At 45.7% G+C, this 15,817-nt stretch overlaps 1 protein-coding gene across 3 annotated transcripts in view; it reads left to right on the forward strand.

Annotated features, from left to right (window-relative positions):
• The first annotated feature begins 12,587 nt into the window (after nt 1-12,587).
• The window catches only part of PAK3 (p21 protein (Cdc42/Rac)-activated kinase 3), a 38,390-nt gene continuing 35,160 nt past the window's right edge, over nt 12,588-15,817 (forward strand). Inside the window, exon 1 of one of the 3 annotated variants that reach the window (XM_009889300.1) lies at nt 12,588-12,788. In XM_009889300.1, the coding sequence (XP_009887602.1) occupies nt 12,614-12,788 (175 nt within the window). In that variant the 5' untranslated portion in view covers nt 12,588-12,613. Of the gene's footprint in view, nt 12,794-15,817 lie in introns of all 3 variants that reach the window. The other 2 variants (XM_009889299.1, XM_009889298.1) reach the window with 2 other exon arrangements.

The raw sequence follows: 15,817 nt of genomic DNA on the forward strand, positions 1-15,817 counted from the left end.
GTTTGGTGTGCTTTCTCCCTTGGTGTCCCCACATTTTGGGGGGGGGGGGGTTGTTTCGTCCTGCCCGGGCCCGGTGTTTTTAGCCATGGTGGTTGCAGACTATGCAGGAGTCTGTGGGCAAGTGCGGAGGGATTGAGAGTAGTTCCCTGAACCCCTTTATTTTTTTCTTTAGATGGCAAGAGGATGGTGAACTGTTTTCCTGTTTTAATGTGGAGTCAGGCAAGAAAGAGTAGTAGAGCACTACTCGGGAGCAGAAGATTATTTTTTGAGCAATGAGGTGTTAATTGCTAAATCCCTGTTTTAGCAGTTTAAAAATACCAGACCGTTGTGGTAGCTGAGAAAACAACAGATTTAGCGTGTGGATCTTGTTTTGCTTTCTGCATATAGGTGTCACTTTTCCCCTGACCTATTTAAGAATAGCATTTGTACGTCTGCTCTCCTGGTCTTCCCATCCTGCTGCTCTGAAGCCAGGGTCTGGCTGGCAACTGGAAATAAGTGCACACAGCAACTGCTCCATTTCCCCCTCTGACTGCTCCAGATCCATAATACCCCCAAGGTAGATATGCCATTACGCACGATAAGATCACTAACGTAGCAGGTGAATATTAGATATATGAAGCTAGTCAGCTGTAAATAAAAGGCCTGGCAAAGAATAAAAGGCAAAACGTTGCCCCTGAGGAAGTAAATGGGGATATGAATACCCTCCTGCCCTAGTGCCCTAAAGAGATGATGCAGAATCTGGAACGCATCCACCTCCTGGGTGAAAGGCATGTGGCGGCCTGGGCTTCGCCCTTTGCTTACCTGGAGGCAGGAGTTGTGTCCTTCCAAACATACCATAATGTCTTGGGAAGATCAGTACAGCAGATCTTCTCATGGGGTGTTGGTCTCTGTCTCTGCTTGCGGCGTTTGGAGGCTTTAAGTCCATCCCATGCTCTCCTGATTAGAGGTCTCTGTCTTTGGCCCCGGTGGCAGAGCTGGAGACATCCAGAGGACTCAGTGTTCTTTATTTTTCCTTCTTGGGGTGGGGTTCACCTCCCAGCTCTGCCTGGCAATCCTGGGGTGGCCTTGAGTGAAGTCTTTTAAATGTCAGATTCATCCTTCTCTGCTGTCACAGGGGTTTTTTACTACAGTTGTCACAGTATTGTTTACTACAGCAAGTTTCTCAGCTCGCAGACTAAGGATTGCAGAGGCAAAATGAGCTAAAAGGTGAGTGGAAAGTGCTAGAAAATAGCAACTGTCTGTAATTTCTAACTACTGGCATTATATTGCAGCTTCCTCATCTCTTCCACAGTTGTGTGGTAGGGGTTGGCTTGGCCTGAACGTGTCTAGTGGGGCACGGGCCAGTGCCTCAGCAGAGTGGAGTTGTAGTCAGCACAGTGTGTCCTCCCTCTTGCTGCCTTCCTGGAGAGCTGCACACACATCTCTCGAGACAAAACCAGCTCTTCGTTTGCCCGTGGGGACCATTGCAGGGGAAGGGACCGCGGCCACTTCTTTGGTGAACATTGTTAGCGTGGGTTGGAATGGTGCTAGGCTGGGGGGGGTCAGCGGGTCGTGTTTGTCATGGCACATCTGTGAGTATGTCAAGCAGAGAATAAACTGTGGAAGAGCAGAGAAAGCGCCAACACCTGCAGAGAATATGAAGAGCAGGGAAACTGGTCCTTTTGTCTCTTTCTTCTTTCAAACCTTGTTTGATTGTTCCTTTTTTTAAAATGTAAACAGAAAGAAAAACATAATAGGCAAGATGCCAAGTGGTTTATTAAAAGCAGTCTTAATGCACCAGCTGGAGTTCAGTAGGAGTTCAGGGTGCCCCAAAAATATGAACTCAAGGACTTCTTTATATATAGAATTTTTATTATGGAAGACCACGCAAGAAGAGACTTTCTCTGGTATTATGCGTGTGGTAAGAGAGAGAACAGTGATGAGAGCAAACTTACATCTGCACAGAGCATTCACCAGCCACAGGGTTTGGCAGATCGCTGGTTTTTAGCCTGGGTATAGCTGGGGATCAGAACTCTGCTTGATCTGCCAAGTTCAAGCTCCTGTGCTGGTGGTGCTGTCAGCCTTTGCCCTGCTGCAATGGAGAAGACTGCATGAAACAAACCTCGGGTCTCTGCCTCAGGGTGCTCCAAGTCCATTTTAAGAGGGTGCAAAGGGTGGGGTTGGTGGGCAAATGTGTGTTGCTCTGCTGAGAGCGTAGACACGGACCACTGCGTGATGCTGGACAGGTAAGTTGGAGACAAACCCCGCAGCCAAATGCATGTGCACTAGAGGGGCACAGGAAGTGAGGAAGGGAGGATAAAAGGCTAGAGAACATGCTGAAGAGACTCACAAGCTCTCCAAGGCCAGTGGAAGAACTGGCAGTTCAGCCTGCATGTCCTGAAGCTGTGTTGACAGAAGAAAGCAGTGTCTTCCTGCCAGTATGAAGTGATGACATTGTCCTTATGTGGTACCAGATATATCGGTGTAAGGGAGCTTTGTATCTTTTTCTGCAGAAAGGGACACACGTGATGTGTAAAATAAGAGACTTTTGCATGGGTGCAGTACCACAGCGTGATTCTTCCTGGGGTATTTCTCTGGTATAGGTGAAGCACGCATGATAGCCTGGTACCTTGCTAGGCTGGTGTAGATTCACCTTTAAGGCATCTTCACCAGAGAAGATGAGAGAAGGGATGACATTCTTGTGCTGAGTTGCAACAGTTTTGATCTTTGAATGCGACGATAGTGTGCTCCCCACCATACAAATCCGGGTATCGTTCAAACCCTGTCTCATCAATGTTTCAAGTGTCCAGGTGCTGTTGCACTCTAACCGTTGCTGTAAGGAGCAAGCGCAGCTTTGGGTTCTCTGGATTGCTTTGGGGCCTTCCCTTTCTCCAGCTGAACTAATATAATCGCAGCCCTTTGGTTAAGCCACTGCAGAGAGACTGCCATAAGGCTTCCCAGCATCAATGCTCTTTTGTACCAGAAAAAGACGATGTCTGAAGACCATAGATCCTTTTACTCTGTACTCAGGTTGACTGGCTGACTAAGTGAGCCAACTCTGAACCTGTGAAAAATCCAGCAACGTGGGGGTACAGAGCCTTACTGTGGCCGAAGGATTACTGCCTGTCAGTTGAGTCGGTGCATTTTAATTGTCAGTTAGAAAGCATTTAAATCGCTTTCAGGGTGCAAGAAGGGAAGGGCATGGGCCGGCTTTGCTGCCACGCTCGAAGAACTCGTGAAGTCGCAGCAAGTGCATTGCTTGTGACTGTCTCTCTGTATGTGGCTTGCAGTAGGTGCTGGCTTCTCATGCCTGATCTTGGACACTGCTTCAGGACTGACTTCAAGTTGCTAACTCAAATTAGAACTCAAACAATTTGTCTTGGCTATTGTAATCCAAGTTAAGGTAATGAATTTTTTATTGCTGCGGTTGCGATGTTGGTGTCTCCAATAAGTAGCTTTTCTTGGTTTATGTTTGACTCCTCCTAGAGAACAAGAGTGAACCTGAGGCTTAAGCTCTGAACTAGGAATAATGAAGTCCATATGGAGAATTATTGCAGTCTATCTACAATGGCTTAAATCCGCTCTTCATTTCCCAAAGACGATTTCATGTGTAGACGAGGGCAAGGGATGCAATCATGTGGAATGTGGGATATTTGATAGGCAAAGCTGATTTTGAGACATCCTTTTCTGCTTTGCGGAGCTCTTCAGCTGTGTAAATAAAAAGCAAAACAGGGAGTGGTAAGACTTTTGGGTGGCTCTTCCCAAGGCAGCCAGGAGGGTGGAAGCTCTCCTCTTGCTCTCTCTGGGCGACGGAAGTGTCCTAGTGACCCCGCTGGCTTTTCTGCGTCATCGGGGTATGATGCGTCCATACCTTTCTCATATGAAGTTGTCACTTTTCCTGTCAAAAACAGTTACCTAAAAATGTGTTTCTTAATGATTCAAAATCCATATACTGTCAACGTTTTTAAAATAATAGTGACCCAGAGGCTGCCTGGCATAGGGTTACCACAGGGGCTTTCCTGGCAGCCAAGCTTTGAACGTGCCCTTACTACCCCTGCTCCCGCTTCCCGCCTTTCCTGCGCTTGCTTCTGTTGTGTGACTCTCTGCGTTAGGTGGCTTTGCAGCGGCTTTGCAGGCCGTCTTCTGAGGCTGTGATGCTGCGAGGTACTCAATGTAACCTGTAGGAGTATGCTTCCTTCCCTTGCTGTGCTGTTACGAGGTTTAATTACTGAATGCGTGGACAAGGTTTCACGGGGAAAGCTATTTCTCTGCCCCACACCCTCTGTACACACACTTCTTCCCCTCCCAGGTCATGTAACCACCCCAGAGCTCGAGTGGTTTAGTGAGCGGCCAGGATCCCAGCATGAGCGCAGTTTGAACGGATTGGTTTTGTTTTGGTGTGTTTAAAAAACACCCACAAAGAAAATATGTTGGGCTATGGGTGTGCTGTAGGGCTCAGCGTGTCCCGGTGGGTGGAGAAGGATCTCTCCAGTGTTTCTTTCACAGTGTCTCGCAGCTACGCTGAAGCTTCGCTGTCCTTGTTCACGTTATCTCATATATTAGGCAGTGGTTAAGCACAGCCCTTAAATATAAACCTGACTTTAAACATTGCTGGCTTTAGTGATGCAAAAATAATCCTCTGTTTGGCTTTTTGGGACTGCAGCCTGAAGAGCTATGGCTTTGTACAGAGAGGGGAAGCGAGAGGTGCTCTGTTAAACCCTGGGCAAGTCCCAACGCTTGTTGCACTTGGAAAAGTGATGTGAGGAGCCGTGAAGCTTTTGTAGTGGGAGCGGGTACTGGGGGAGTCCGCAGAGCAGCAGTGAGTTTCCACCCTGTGGGAAGAGGCACGTAAAGCGCGGGGGCTGAAGGGTGTTGTGAGACGAAAGGCAGATGTGCTTTGTAAAGTGTTGCCTGTGGTTGCGTCGGCAGTTTGCAGAGAAAGAGGTGGAAGAGTTGCGGAAAGAAATGTAGTTAGATGGGTAGACTAGGGGTTTGAAGAGGAGAGCTCCTTGAAGGCCATTTACTGAAAAATGCTGTCAAATGTAAATTACAAAGAGGGGGAAAAAAAAAAAAAAGTATGTTTGCAGGTTACTTTCATCAGCTGTGACAAGCTCCACTGCTTCAGTGCATTCCCAGCCCTTAGCAATTGAACTGGGTGACTCTTGAGGTCCAGACAAAGGACATACTAATTTAAATTCGAAGAAATATTTAGTCAAAACCATTAAATTCACAGCTACTGTGTTCACATACCTTCTGTATTCATTTTTTGACACTATCGCTGCAAGTGCATGGTCAAGAGTGAATTCTAAACCCTTATTAATAAGTCACTTCATAAAACTCTTAATGCTGCAATTCCAAACAGAAGCTTGTTTATCCTGTCTCAGGAAACAAACAGTTGTGGCAGTCCTTGTGACCCCAGGTAGTTTTGCTTGGATACAACTTGATTTCAAAATACCCCCTGCGCACAGAGCGCTACTTCTGAACAGCAGCTTCAGGGGCCAGAAGTTGCTTGTAGCAAGTTTCAGAGGTTAACTTTGGAATACATGAATATATTGGAGGAAATCCTAAGCTGCTTACAGGGTGTTTGCAAACAGAAACAGAGAGTATATTCATCAAAGAAATAACTCAGTTTGAATAATTTGTTCAGCCCGGCACATGTTTACCTGCCTGTGAGGGGAATGGGGAGGCTTAATTGGCAAATGTTTGTATTGTGCTTTGAGACAGTTGCATGGAAGTGAAGCTTATTGTTACGGTTTCTAGGGTTAGAATTCCTTCTGCAGTTTGTGTGAATGCTGCCTTTTTTCAGGGTTGGATAAAGAGGGGACGCAATGGTGGTTTTGCAACAGGTGCCTGTGGGGGAGGTCCCGGAAAGACATCTTTCCTCCCGAAAGCACCCAGGCTCCCTGGCTGCGTCTGCCCTGCCCGCAGAGCCGGCCCCGCACACCCTCCTCCCCATCCGCAGGCACCCAGGGGACACAGACTGCCCCGGGGGCATTACGGACCCTGAGCACCCGGGTGGAGTTGGGTCTGCTTTAGCCAGTGCTGAATGTGGCCCTTTTTCTTATCAAAAAGGCATCGGTATTATATTTTAACTTAACCAAATTTTGCAGAGAGGTCAGTAAATATCTTTCATGTAAGTAGTGAAACCGTGACTGCATCCATTCTATACGACTAACCGGCTGCTCTTTCAAATGAACCTTAAGAAAACTGCAAGAAAACATGCAGATGTAGAAAAGCAGATATGGTTCTTCTGCACTGGGCTGGGAAGTACTCTATAAATACCTTCAGATGGCACTTAACAAACCGAGTGTCTCAGGACTCAATATCAAGAGAGAATCCTTCTCAGTTACATCACCATTGATTTCTGGGCAATGGATGAGTATCTCTGGGAGCAGAATTTGGCCCATATAACTAAGTAATAAAATATCTTTTTGGAGGAAGTATATTTATAAACAAAGAGCGAGCATTGCATCTTCAAGTTACGTTTGCAAAATTACTGCCTGCAAATTGGCATGGCTCCTTCCAGTCAAGGGATCTTAGAAACTGTTTTGCTACATCACAAGCTGCAATAGTATCTCTGAGGCTTTGAAAATGAACACCAGTGTCTCTGCAAACAGGATGCTCTTTGTGAGTTTTAATTGGAACCAGTCATGACTGAATGCTGCAGACTCTGAAATAACGTGACTAACCTAAGAAAGCTATTCAAGATCTACAAACAGTATTCCCCAGATACACAGGGGTGAAGAGCTTACTGGGATAAAGGCCCAGCATGAGATTCTGCTCTGAACTTGAACCAAATTGAACCAATTTTTTGTGTGTGTGTTGTTCTGAAGACATTTGGGTGCTTCAAAGACCTTCCTTCCTCTCCTCTCCCTAGCTTGGCAAGAACTACATGCAAAAATAGTGCTAAGACAGGCTTTTGCAAAGGGGGAATTGAGTCATGGAGAAGCTGAATGCTGTATATTTAAAGTCAATGTTTGTCTTTACACTTAACAAAACCGATGATTGGAAGAGGTGCAGGGGAAGGGACGGGACGTTGGATCGTGTTCTATAACCCTGTAATAGTTGTGTAGAAGCAACTGACCTGGCTGAGAATTTAATTTCAGCTTTTGCCACTTGGCTGTGAAGCCCTAGCTAACATACTTGAATATGTTTTTGTATTTTGGTAGGACAGTTTGTTTCTTTAAATGCTTCATTAAAGTCAATGGGCATTGAAAGGAGTTTTCTCTGGAAGTAGGTAATCATTGGTTATTTCTTTTAAAGGTATTACCGGCACTGCCTTGGTTGCACTAATGGGGTCTTTGAGGACTGAGGTAAGGAAAATTCTGGTGATTGTGCACTCCATCCTCTTGGCGAGCACAGGCTGGCCTCTTCCAAAAGCTGTTCCTGCTGGCAGCCTGGGTGGCTCCCGCAGCTCTGGTGCGGTACGGTGAAGAGCTCTGGTAGCAGTATCATAGCAGCACTCAGAAGCGGGGCACAGCGTTTCGCAGGTCTGCATGCGGGCTTCACCGGGATCTCGTCCCTGCTGCAGAATTATTCTGCAGTCTCAGTTCTGCTTTTTTAAAATTTCTTCTCTGGCACTCAGGGCTGCAGCAGGAGTCTAAAAAATGTGACGGGAGTGTCAGCTAATGCCGTGATGTCTCCGTGAGCTTGCGAGGGCTGTGGAATATTAGCTTAGAGACCCTGGAGCTGTTCCCTACCCTTCAGTCAGAGTCCTGTGGATGTTGCAATCCTTTGGGCGTGGAGTATGTTACTTTAGCATCGTTCTCCTAGAATTTGCAATTCTGATACAGGTGGGAATTGGAGAGGTTTTTTTTTTTTCTTGTTGAGGCGTTTGCTTTTAATAGCTTCTTTGAGAGAAGGTCTTCAGTGGATTGTGTGCTTCTTGAAGTACTGCGTAGAAACTTAGTCAGCGTGAAGTCAGTGACTTGGGAATTCATCTTGCGCCTAAGAAATGGATGTTTTGTGACCGTTTCTCTTCAGGGAAGAATGCAGCCATCACCACCTTGCACGTTGAGTTGAGACAGCCTTACAGGGAGCAGGGGTGCCTGGGAAGCTGGCAGGAGGCCCAGCAAAAACTCATGAAACCAATGTGTGTTTTGAGTGGAGGGACTTGTGTCTGCATGAACAAGAGGTATAGGAAAGGGATGAGGTAGCAGAGATTATTTCTGGGAGGCAGGAATTGGTGCTGCTGCAACACTTAAGGATTCTTAATGAGGCAGTGGTTATCATTTCTGGGCATGGATAAAAAGGTGCAAACCCCATCTTACAATCTGGAGGCTGAATGCACTACTTTGCTAGGAGTTTCCTCGGAGTGCTTCGTTGCATGCTTGCTGGTTTGTCGGATGATGAGAGCAGCGAAAGCATTTTGTTTTGAAAAGTAATCTCCAAAGAATGACATTCTCAGTGAACCTCATGTTTGTAAGAAATCAAGATAATTAACTTTTAGAGTAGAATAGACCATTTCAGTTGGAAGGGATCTGCAACAATCATCTAGTCCTACTGCCTGACCGATTCAGGACTGACCACAAGTTAAAGCATGTTATTAAGGGCATCGTCCAAATGCTTCTTAAATGCTGACAGGCCTAGTTTGACCCCCCTCTCAGTAAAGAAATGCTTCCTAATGTCCAGTCTTTTGACCTTCCCATCTTATCAACATCCTCTTATTTAAAAAAAAAAAAACCCAAACCAAAAAACGAACAAGAGAAAACCACAAAAACCAAAACTGAAAACAAAAACCCCACCCACCCACCAAAAAAACCTTAAAAAAAGAAAAAAAAAAAAAGGAAAGAAAAAGAGAGATCACCAGAATTTGACTGACTACGTGGATATGGCATAATCGTTTCCAGTAGACAGAAGGTGGTTTCAGATGGGGTCATCCTATGCAGAACAAGACTAGCAGGACCAAGGACTTGTTATTAAGACAGGAAAAACTTGCCCCAGGATAGAGTTTAACTTGGGCTGTCGTGCTGTTGACACTTCTCTGCAATGTAAACCTGAGAAGTTTCTGAGCTGAATACGTCTTGTTTGCCCTCCATTCTCTACAGGTTTTCTCTAAGTTAAGGTTGGAATGAATAAGTACAAATCACTTAAAATCTGAAGTCTCATGTGATAGTGAATGTTCTTTTGTCGTGATGCAGTGGTACATGGAAGTTCTCAAAATTAGGATGAATGGAAGAGCAGATGGGCTCTGACCAGGAAAACCATAAATTGTAAGTCTCTTGGTGTGTATTGCTTTGTGGTTTGCTTTAGTTTTCATTTAGACCAGCTTTAGAAAGTTAATATCAACCGTTAAACCTTTTAGGCTATCTTCCTCCCTCTTTTTTTTTTTCTTTTTTTTTTTCTTTCCTGGTTTAGAAGTGAATAAAAGAGCTTTGTACAGTTCTTGAAACTGAGCCTGAAACAGCTCTGAACAAAATATAGTGTTCCTTTCAAAATCTTGGAAATAATTACATCATAGGCAAATTGGGCCAGAAACCGTTAATAGTATTCTTTGTGGAACGAAATCCCATGGGAGGACCTATTTCAGCAAACTGGCATTGTTTACAAATAGATACAGTGACAGATAACAGTTGTCCCATTCTGAAGGACAGCTGAAACTGTGTGCCCTATAATGGACTTCACAGGATAACCGTCTCGCTTCTGATAACAGCCTGAAAATGTGCCTTGGTGCTTCTGTGCTCAGCCTCGCGCCAACGGTCTGCGGGAGACAAGGCTGTCTTTGGCACTGGAGAAGTATTGGTAGGTGGGTTAAGGAGAAGATAAAAGCCCCTGTTGCCGTAAGCTCCTAGTCCGTGAGCGTTGCTGGAGGGACAAGGAGCCATGTCCGGATATCCCTGTTGGGTTTCACAAGCTGGGACCTCCCTCGTGCTTCCCTGCACAGCAATACCTGGGCACCGTGCACGCTCCCTTCACCGGGATAACGCACACGGCGTGTGGAGTTCTCCCTGGTACCTTACAGAAGTTTTCATCACTGGCATGGTTTCCCCCCCACCTTCCCCCCCATTACAGGAAAACCTTCTGCATTTCAGGATAGAACTGACAAAGATTAGTAATGTTAACTGTTTGACCTAAATCTCCAAAAGCATTTAGTTCTGTAGGTAAATAGGCTAGTCCCTACTTGAAGGTTTGATCGGCACAAGCCCTAGTCTGGGCAGAATTCGAGCTTTTTCTTGGTGATACAAAGCACGTTATTGCCCACATATGTGCTTCCGTAGGAGAGTGGGCCATGTTCCACCACCACCAGAGCAGGTCTCCCAGCAGATCCCTCCCTGGACAGCTGGGCTGGGTCAGCAGAGCCCTCTGGTGGGGACCGGGGACACACCGGGGACCGCACTTTGGGCAGGACCACTTCTCTGCCTTCCCAGGTGGTGTGTTCCAAAGGACAAAACCAACATCTTTCTACCTGACAGCTGCCACCGATACATGACTTCAGTAGTTAAAAGTGCTCCATCTTTTCCGCCCTTCGAGGCCTGAAGGCAAAGCTGTAGGAACACCCCCGGCCGGTGGCTCAGTGCTACCTGTGCGGCGTACTGGTGGAGGTGAGCAGCTCCATGGTGTAGGGGAGGCCTAGCTGTTCACACAGGGCTCGCGCCTACGAGTAGACATCCTCTTTGGCTGGTGAACACCATATTGATCTACCAGCAGAGGAATTGTTTGAGCTCTCCCTAAGTTGCTGCAGGCGTAATATGCCAGAATAGCTCAGATTGCTAATTTAACACAAGCCAGTTGATGAAGTCAGCTGGGAAGGGTGCTCATACAAACCGCTCCCCTGATGGAGGTGGGCAGCTGGGGTCAGTAATGTCTTTAAGTGCATGTTTGTGAATCAAGATCTCTAGGATCCCCGCGTCGTGCTGTGTGTATCAGAGAGAGGGCTGGGACCAGCTGTTGGTAGGGTTTTTGTTCTTGTCACTGGGCAAATGTTTTGAGTCTCAAATCTGGCATTTTGGGATCTCATTTCGATGAAATTAAAGATGTAAGTCAAGTAATCAAAAAAGAAGTGCTTGGTTTATGTGTGGTAATTGAAAACAGTAACAAAGGCTAAAATGGCCGTGTCATGAAAAATGGTCTAGAGTGAACATCTCTAAATGTTTCAGTTGGTCATTTAGTTTTTGTGTGGAAGGTATTGTCAGTTAAGGCAATGTGGATTTGATTATCCCCTATTAATATATCAACTGGAAATTCCAGCTATGTCAAAATAAATGCAATTGTTGAAAATGTTAGCCTTGGGTCTTAAAAACAAAAAAAACCTGACCCAACCAAACGTCCCTGAAACCCCTCAACTGTGTCCGCTTTACGGGATCAAAGTGAGAGCAGCAGCGCTGTTACTGGGTGAGCTTTGGGGCCTCTTTGTGTAAGTGACAGTCACTGTGTTTGGCTGATACTTCTGAAAAAAAACCTGTGACTGCCACAGCTGAAAAACATAAGTTGCTTCATTTTAAATTTAAGAGAGTAGCTGATGACTGCAATAACTTGTGTTATCTGTGAATCAGCACAGGGAGAGATCCGTAACACATCACAGTGGTCGGCACGTGCCTTCCATAAAGGGAGCCACGTTGATCGCAGAGGGGTTGGAAGGCAAGGGGCCTGCAGAATTGTAACCTTTAAAAATATGCAGTATAGCCCACATCGCATCTGATCTGTCTGAAATCATACTCTATTTTCAGGTCTTAAAACAATCCATTTTACCAAGTGTTGCTTGTTTGTTAAACCAGCTGCTTAATCTAGACTTGAATTTTAATATTTAAGATACACTAGAAGGATTAGGAATTTGAAAAGTCTTACCTGCCCTGTGGTTTCCCAACTTACAAAAGTTTTGTAACAACTTCTGGGTATTTTTTTCCTTAGCTCCGTACCCCTGTTGTGTTTCCACTCCGTGCTGATGTACCGTACTCGGGACTTTGTGGTGCTGTTACTCAAAGCTGTGCCACAAACCACCCCGCGGTAACAGACCTGTGTGATAGCAGGACAGAAAGAGGAAGACTTGAATTTGTTTTAGGATATGATTGTTTTCCTGCTTAGGTTTTGATTGATTTTTTTTTTTTTTTTTTTAAAGCAAATGTATTGCTCATTTTTATGTGCAAGAAAATTTTTAATTGGTACTTCTGAATGAATTTCCTTTGGGAAGATCATTCCTTTTGAAGCCCCACACTCCCAGGACTAAACCCTCTCCAAACACAGAGCAGGGAGGGAACAGAGGTCTTAACGCTTGCTGTCCACACCCCCCAACACGCACCTTGTTTCTTACATCATAAGAATGGTTCACTATGATACCAGGTAGTTTCAGTAAATCATTTAAAGTTTGATTTGAAAGTCTGGTTTTAGAAGAAAATTTGGATTGTAAACAACTACAGGAAAGAAGTTTGAAATAAAAGTTTCAATGGCCTTTAGCAGGGATAAAAGAAGCTTTATTTTAATGGTAATAAAGTGATTTTTAGGAATTGGGCACTGCATTTATTTATAGCAACCAGCAGTAACCTTATTCAGAGCAAACTTCTAATAGAGGGGCTTCCTTATTCCACTAGAAGGCTTTTCTTGCCCTCTTTCCTCCCCAGGACACCAGGCTTGACATCCTTACTTGACAGGCATGCTTTCTGTTCTGCTTTTTTGCAGGAGGCTGTGAGGGCTGCTGAAGATGTCCGATAGTCTGGATGTTGAAGAGAAACCTCCAGCCCCACCGTTGAGAATGAACAGCAACAATCGCGATTCTTCAGCTCTAAACCACACTTCAAAACCGCTCCCCATGGCCCCTGAGGAGAAGAACAAGAAAGCCAGGCTTCGCTCCATCTTCCCAGGAGGAGGGGATAAAAGTAAAGTATCAGCAGTGCGAATGGGTGGCTACATCTCTGTTTGCTTTCTCTTGGCTGTTGGTTGCCGTGTTTACTTTCTGCCACTGTTTTCTTTCTATTCCAGTTGCGGAACATGGTAAAGTCCTTCCAAAGCCTTCTGTTCCAATTACTCTAGTAACATGTTTCAAAAGAGGAGGAGGTGTTCAGTCAGTTCCTTTCTTGTCTTTGAAAAGCCAGTAAGACGTGCACGCATTGTGCCACTTGCCTTTTAAAAACAACTTTATAGTTAAGCTGGGGAATCCTTTCCTTTGGATTTTGCTTTGCATTTGCAGTAAAAACAGGGATGAGGTGGTGTACTTTTGAAAATACATTTGCAGAAGTGAGAAGGCAATATGCCTGACACTTTTGGTGGTTTTTTTAAAATGCAGTTACATTCCAGGAACAGAAGCAAGGCTCTTCTTGCTTGTTACTTTTGCAGTGAGAGTGGACGCAGAATGGCTTGGTTTAAAACCTGCTAGGTGTGGTTACAGCAGAAGGCTTTTAAACATGTAGGAAACAGCATTTCAGTGGCATTCTTTGAAATGCATTTGCAGAAAGGAGTCAGTTTTGAGTTAGTGTATTTATAGAATTAAGGGAAGGAATCTTTTTTTTTTTTTTTTTGTAATGCCATGAGAACTGATGGGCTGCACCGACAAGTGCTGAGGGCTGATGTCACTGCAAGGCCACTTCTCATTACCTTTGAAAGGTTGTGATGACTGGTGGATGTTCCTGATGACTGGGGAAAAAAAGCAAACATCACTTCTGTCTTTAAGAAGGAAGATCTGGGGAACTACAGGCCAGTCAGGCTCTCCTTGGTCCCTGGGAAGCTAGTGGAGCAAATCCTCCTGGAAGCCATTTTCACACAAATGAAGGATAAGAATGTGATCAGGAGTAAGTAGTCAGCACAGATTTACAAAGGGGAATTCACACTGAACCATACTGACAGCCTTCTACTATGAGATGAGAGGCTTGGTGGTGAAGGGAGAGCAGTGGGTGTTATTTCTGCGTTAGTAAGGTGCTCAACGCAGCCTCCCGTGGTATCCTCACAGACAAAGGGAAAGTACAGTCTAAAGCGGACGGTAAGGTGGACTGAAAACTGGCTGAAATGCTGGGCTGAAAGGGTTGTGATCAGCAGCACAAAACCTAGCTGGATTTCCAGAGGGATCCCGCCTTCCATGTGCATCACTGTTCCTCCAAGGAGAGCTCAGAACTATGGAACTGTGGTCGCTCCCTCAGAGCTCCAGCTGACCTGCGCTGCTCGGCTGCCCCGTTCACGACGCCTTTCCACAGGTCACGTGGAGCAGTTGGAGGCAGTCTGGCATCCAGAACTCCTCACAGGCAGCAGAAGGCACAATTTCAGCCCCATTCCTCCCCTCTGTCAGTGGCAGTCCTGATGGCTCTTCTCGTGTGAGGGCTGTGACTGCATGGGCCCGCGCTTCAGGCAGACCTGGCCAGTTCACTCTGCAGGGTGCTTCCCAAAGTGTCCCTTTCTGGGAATAAAATTAATTTTCAATTGATTCTTTTTAAAGCCCCAAATTAAAATATCCCCCAGCTTGTTTCACTCCTAGAAGGACTTGGGTCACTTCTTCCCCTGACTGCCAGCAGGATATTATCCCTGTCCGAGGGCACATTTCTTAAGCAGGAGGTGCTGAAAATGGGGAGATCGAGAAACAACCCCTCCTGGAAATGATCAATGACATTAAAAATAGATGTAATTAACTACCAGTCAGAGCAGTCTTAGGAAACATAAAAGTGTCGTGATTTTATATCTGACTGTGAGGGGAAAGTAAGCTAAGATTCATAGCTTAATTTTGTTGGGTGAAATAATAAATGGAGGAAGTTTAGCTTGGCTGGCCGGGCCCCTTGAGGTGGTTTCATCTCAGGGTTGGCTGGTGGGTCAGGGTATCAGCTGGCCTGTGCATGCTTCACAGACTCGGCGTGACATATTTTTGAGAGTCCTGCTTATAAAACAGAAGGTGATTAATACGCCTGCTCTCATCTAGTGCAGTGCTTTGCAGCATCACAAATTTATAATAATAGTCCACCGCTGGTGCTAGTAAACAGAACGTGAAGAATACACCATGGCAGGGTGTTTCTGCCTGACCCTGTAGGAACTTTGTTGTCTTTCATGTGCTCATCAGACAGGAGGGATGTGATGAGGGATGTGCTATGGTGTGTTCTCTCCAAGGCAGTGGTGTGTGCTGGGACTGCTGTGCTCGGGGACCAGGAGCCTTTCACAGTCACTCTCCCATTGGAGTGTAGGGCTTTCAGTCAGGGTTTGAGCACTTGTGAGTTCAAAGCCTTGTTTTGGCAAGACACTGATGACTCTGTGGGGTCCCTCTGTCCTTCTGCAGTTGAAACAAGCCACATAAGCTTTAGTGTCCTTCCGATAGCACCTGACCTCCTTATGTGCCTCGGTATAGCTCCTCTCACCCCGGTCTCTGGTGTAAGGGTACCCCATTGCCTGGGGTGGGAAGCCAAGGCAGACAACTGAAATGCGTTTCCCGTGTGGTGTGTGGAACACATAGTCTGTGTGGAACGAGGAGCTGAACCCTTTTCCCCATAGCCTGTGCTGAAGCTGTGAAATTGGCCTGCCTTCCTCGGAGGTAACGATGGTGATGGGAGCCACAGTGGAGTTCATAGCGTTAGTGTTTCCTTTCAGCAGAGTGCTGTTACCTCAGGAGGGAAGAAGGAAATTACTTGCGTTCTTCTGGTTGTTTGATACAACCTTGTTCTTCTTTCATTAAACCACCTGTAATTGCTATGATAGGAAATAAATTAATACTGTGTGTGAACTGGTGGCTCCATGAAGGCTCTGTAGAGCATTCAACCTAAAGAAATGAGAGGGGAGCGGGCCCACCACAGCTCAGATGCCCCTTTCATTTCAGCTGAAGAGGCACATCTGTGTTAAGATTACTGGGTGAATAATATCACTTCCATCGAAGCTGCTTTAGACTTCGCTGCGGATTGGAGCAGAGTCTGACCTTTAGTCATCTGGTTGCCTCCTGTAC

Source organism: Charadrius vociferus, unplaced genomic scaffold, assembly GCF_000708025.1.
Source record: "Charadrius vociferus isolate BGI_N301 unplaced genomic scaffold, ASM70802v2 scaffold7, whole genome shotgun sequence".
In the NCBI taxonomy this organism is placed as follows: Eukaryota; Metazoa; Chordata; class Aves; order Charadriiformes; family Charadriidae; genus Charadrius; species Charadrius vociferus.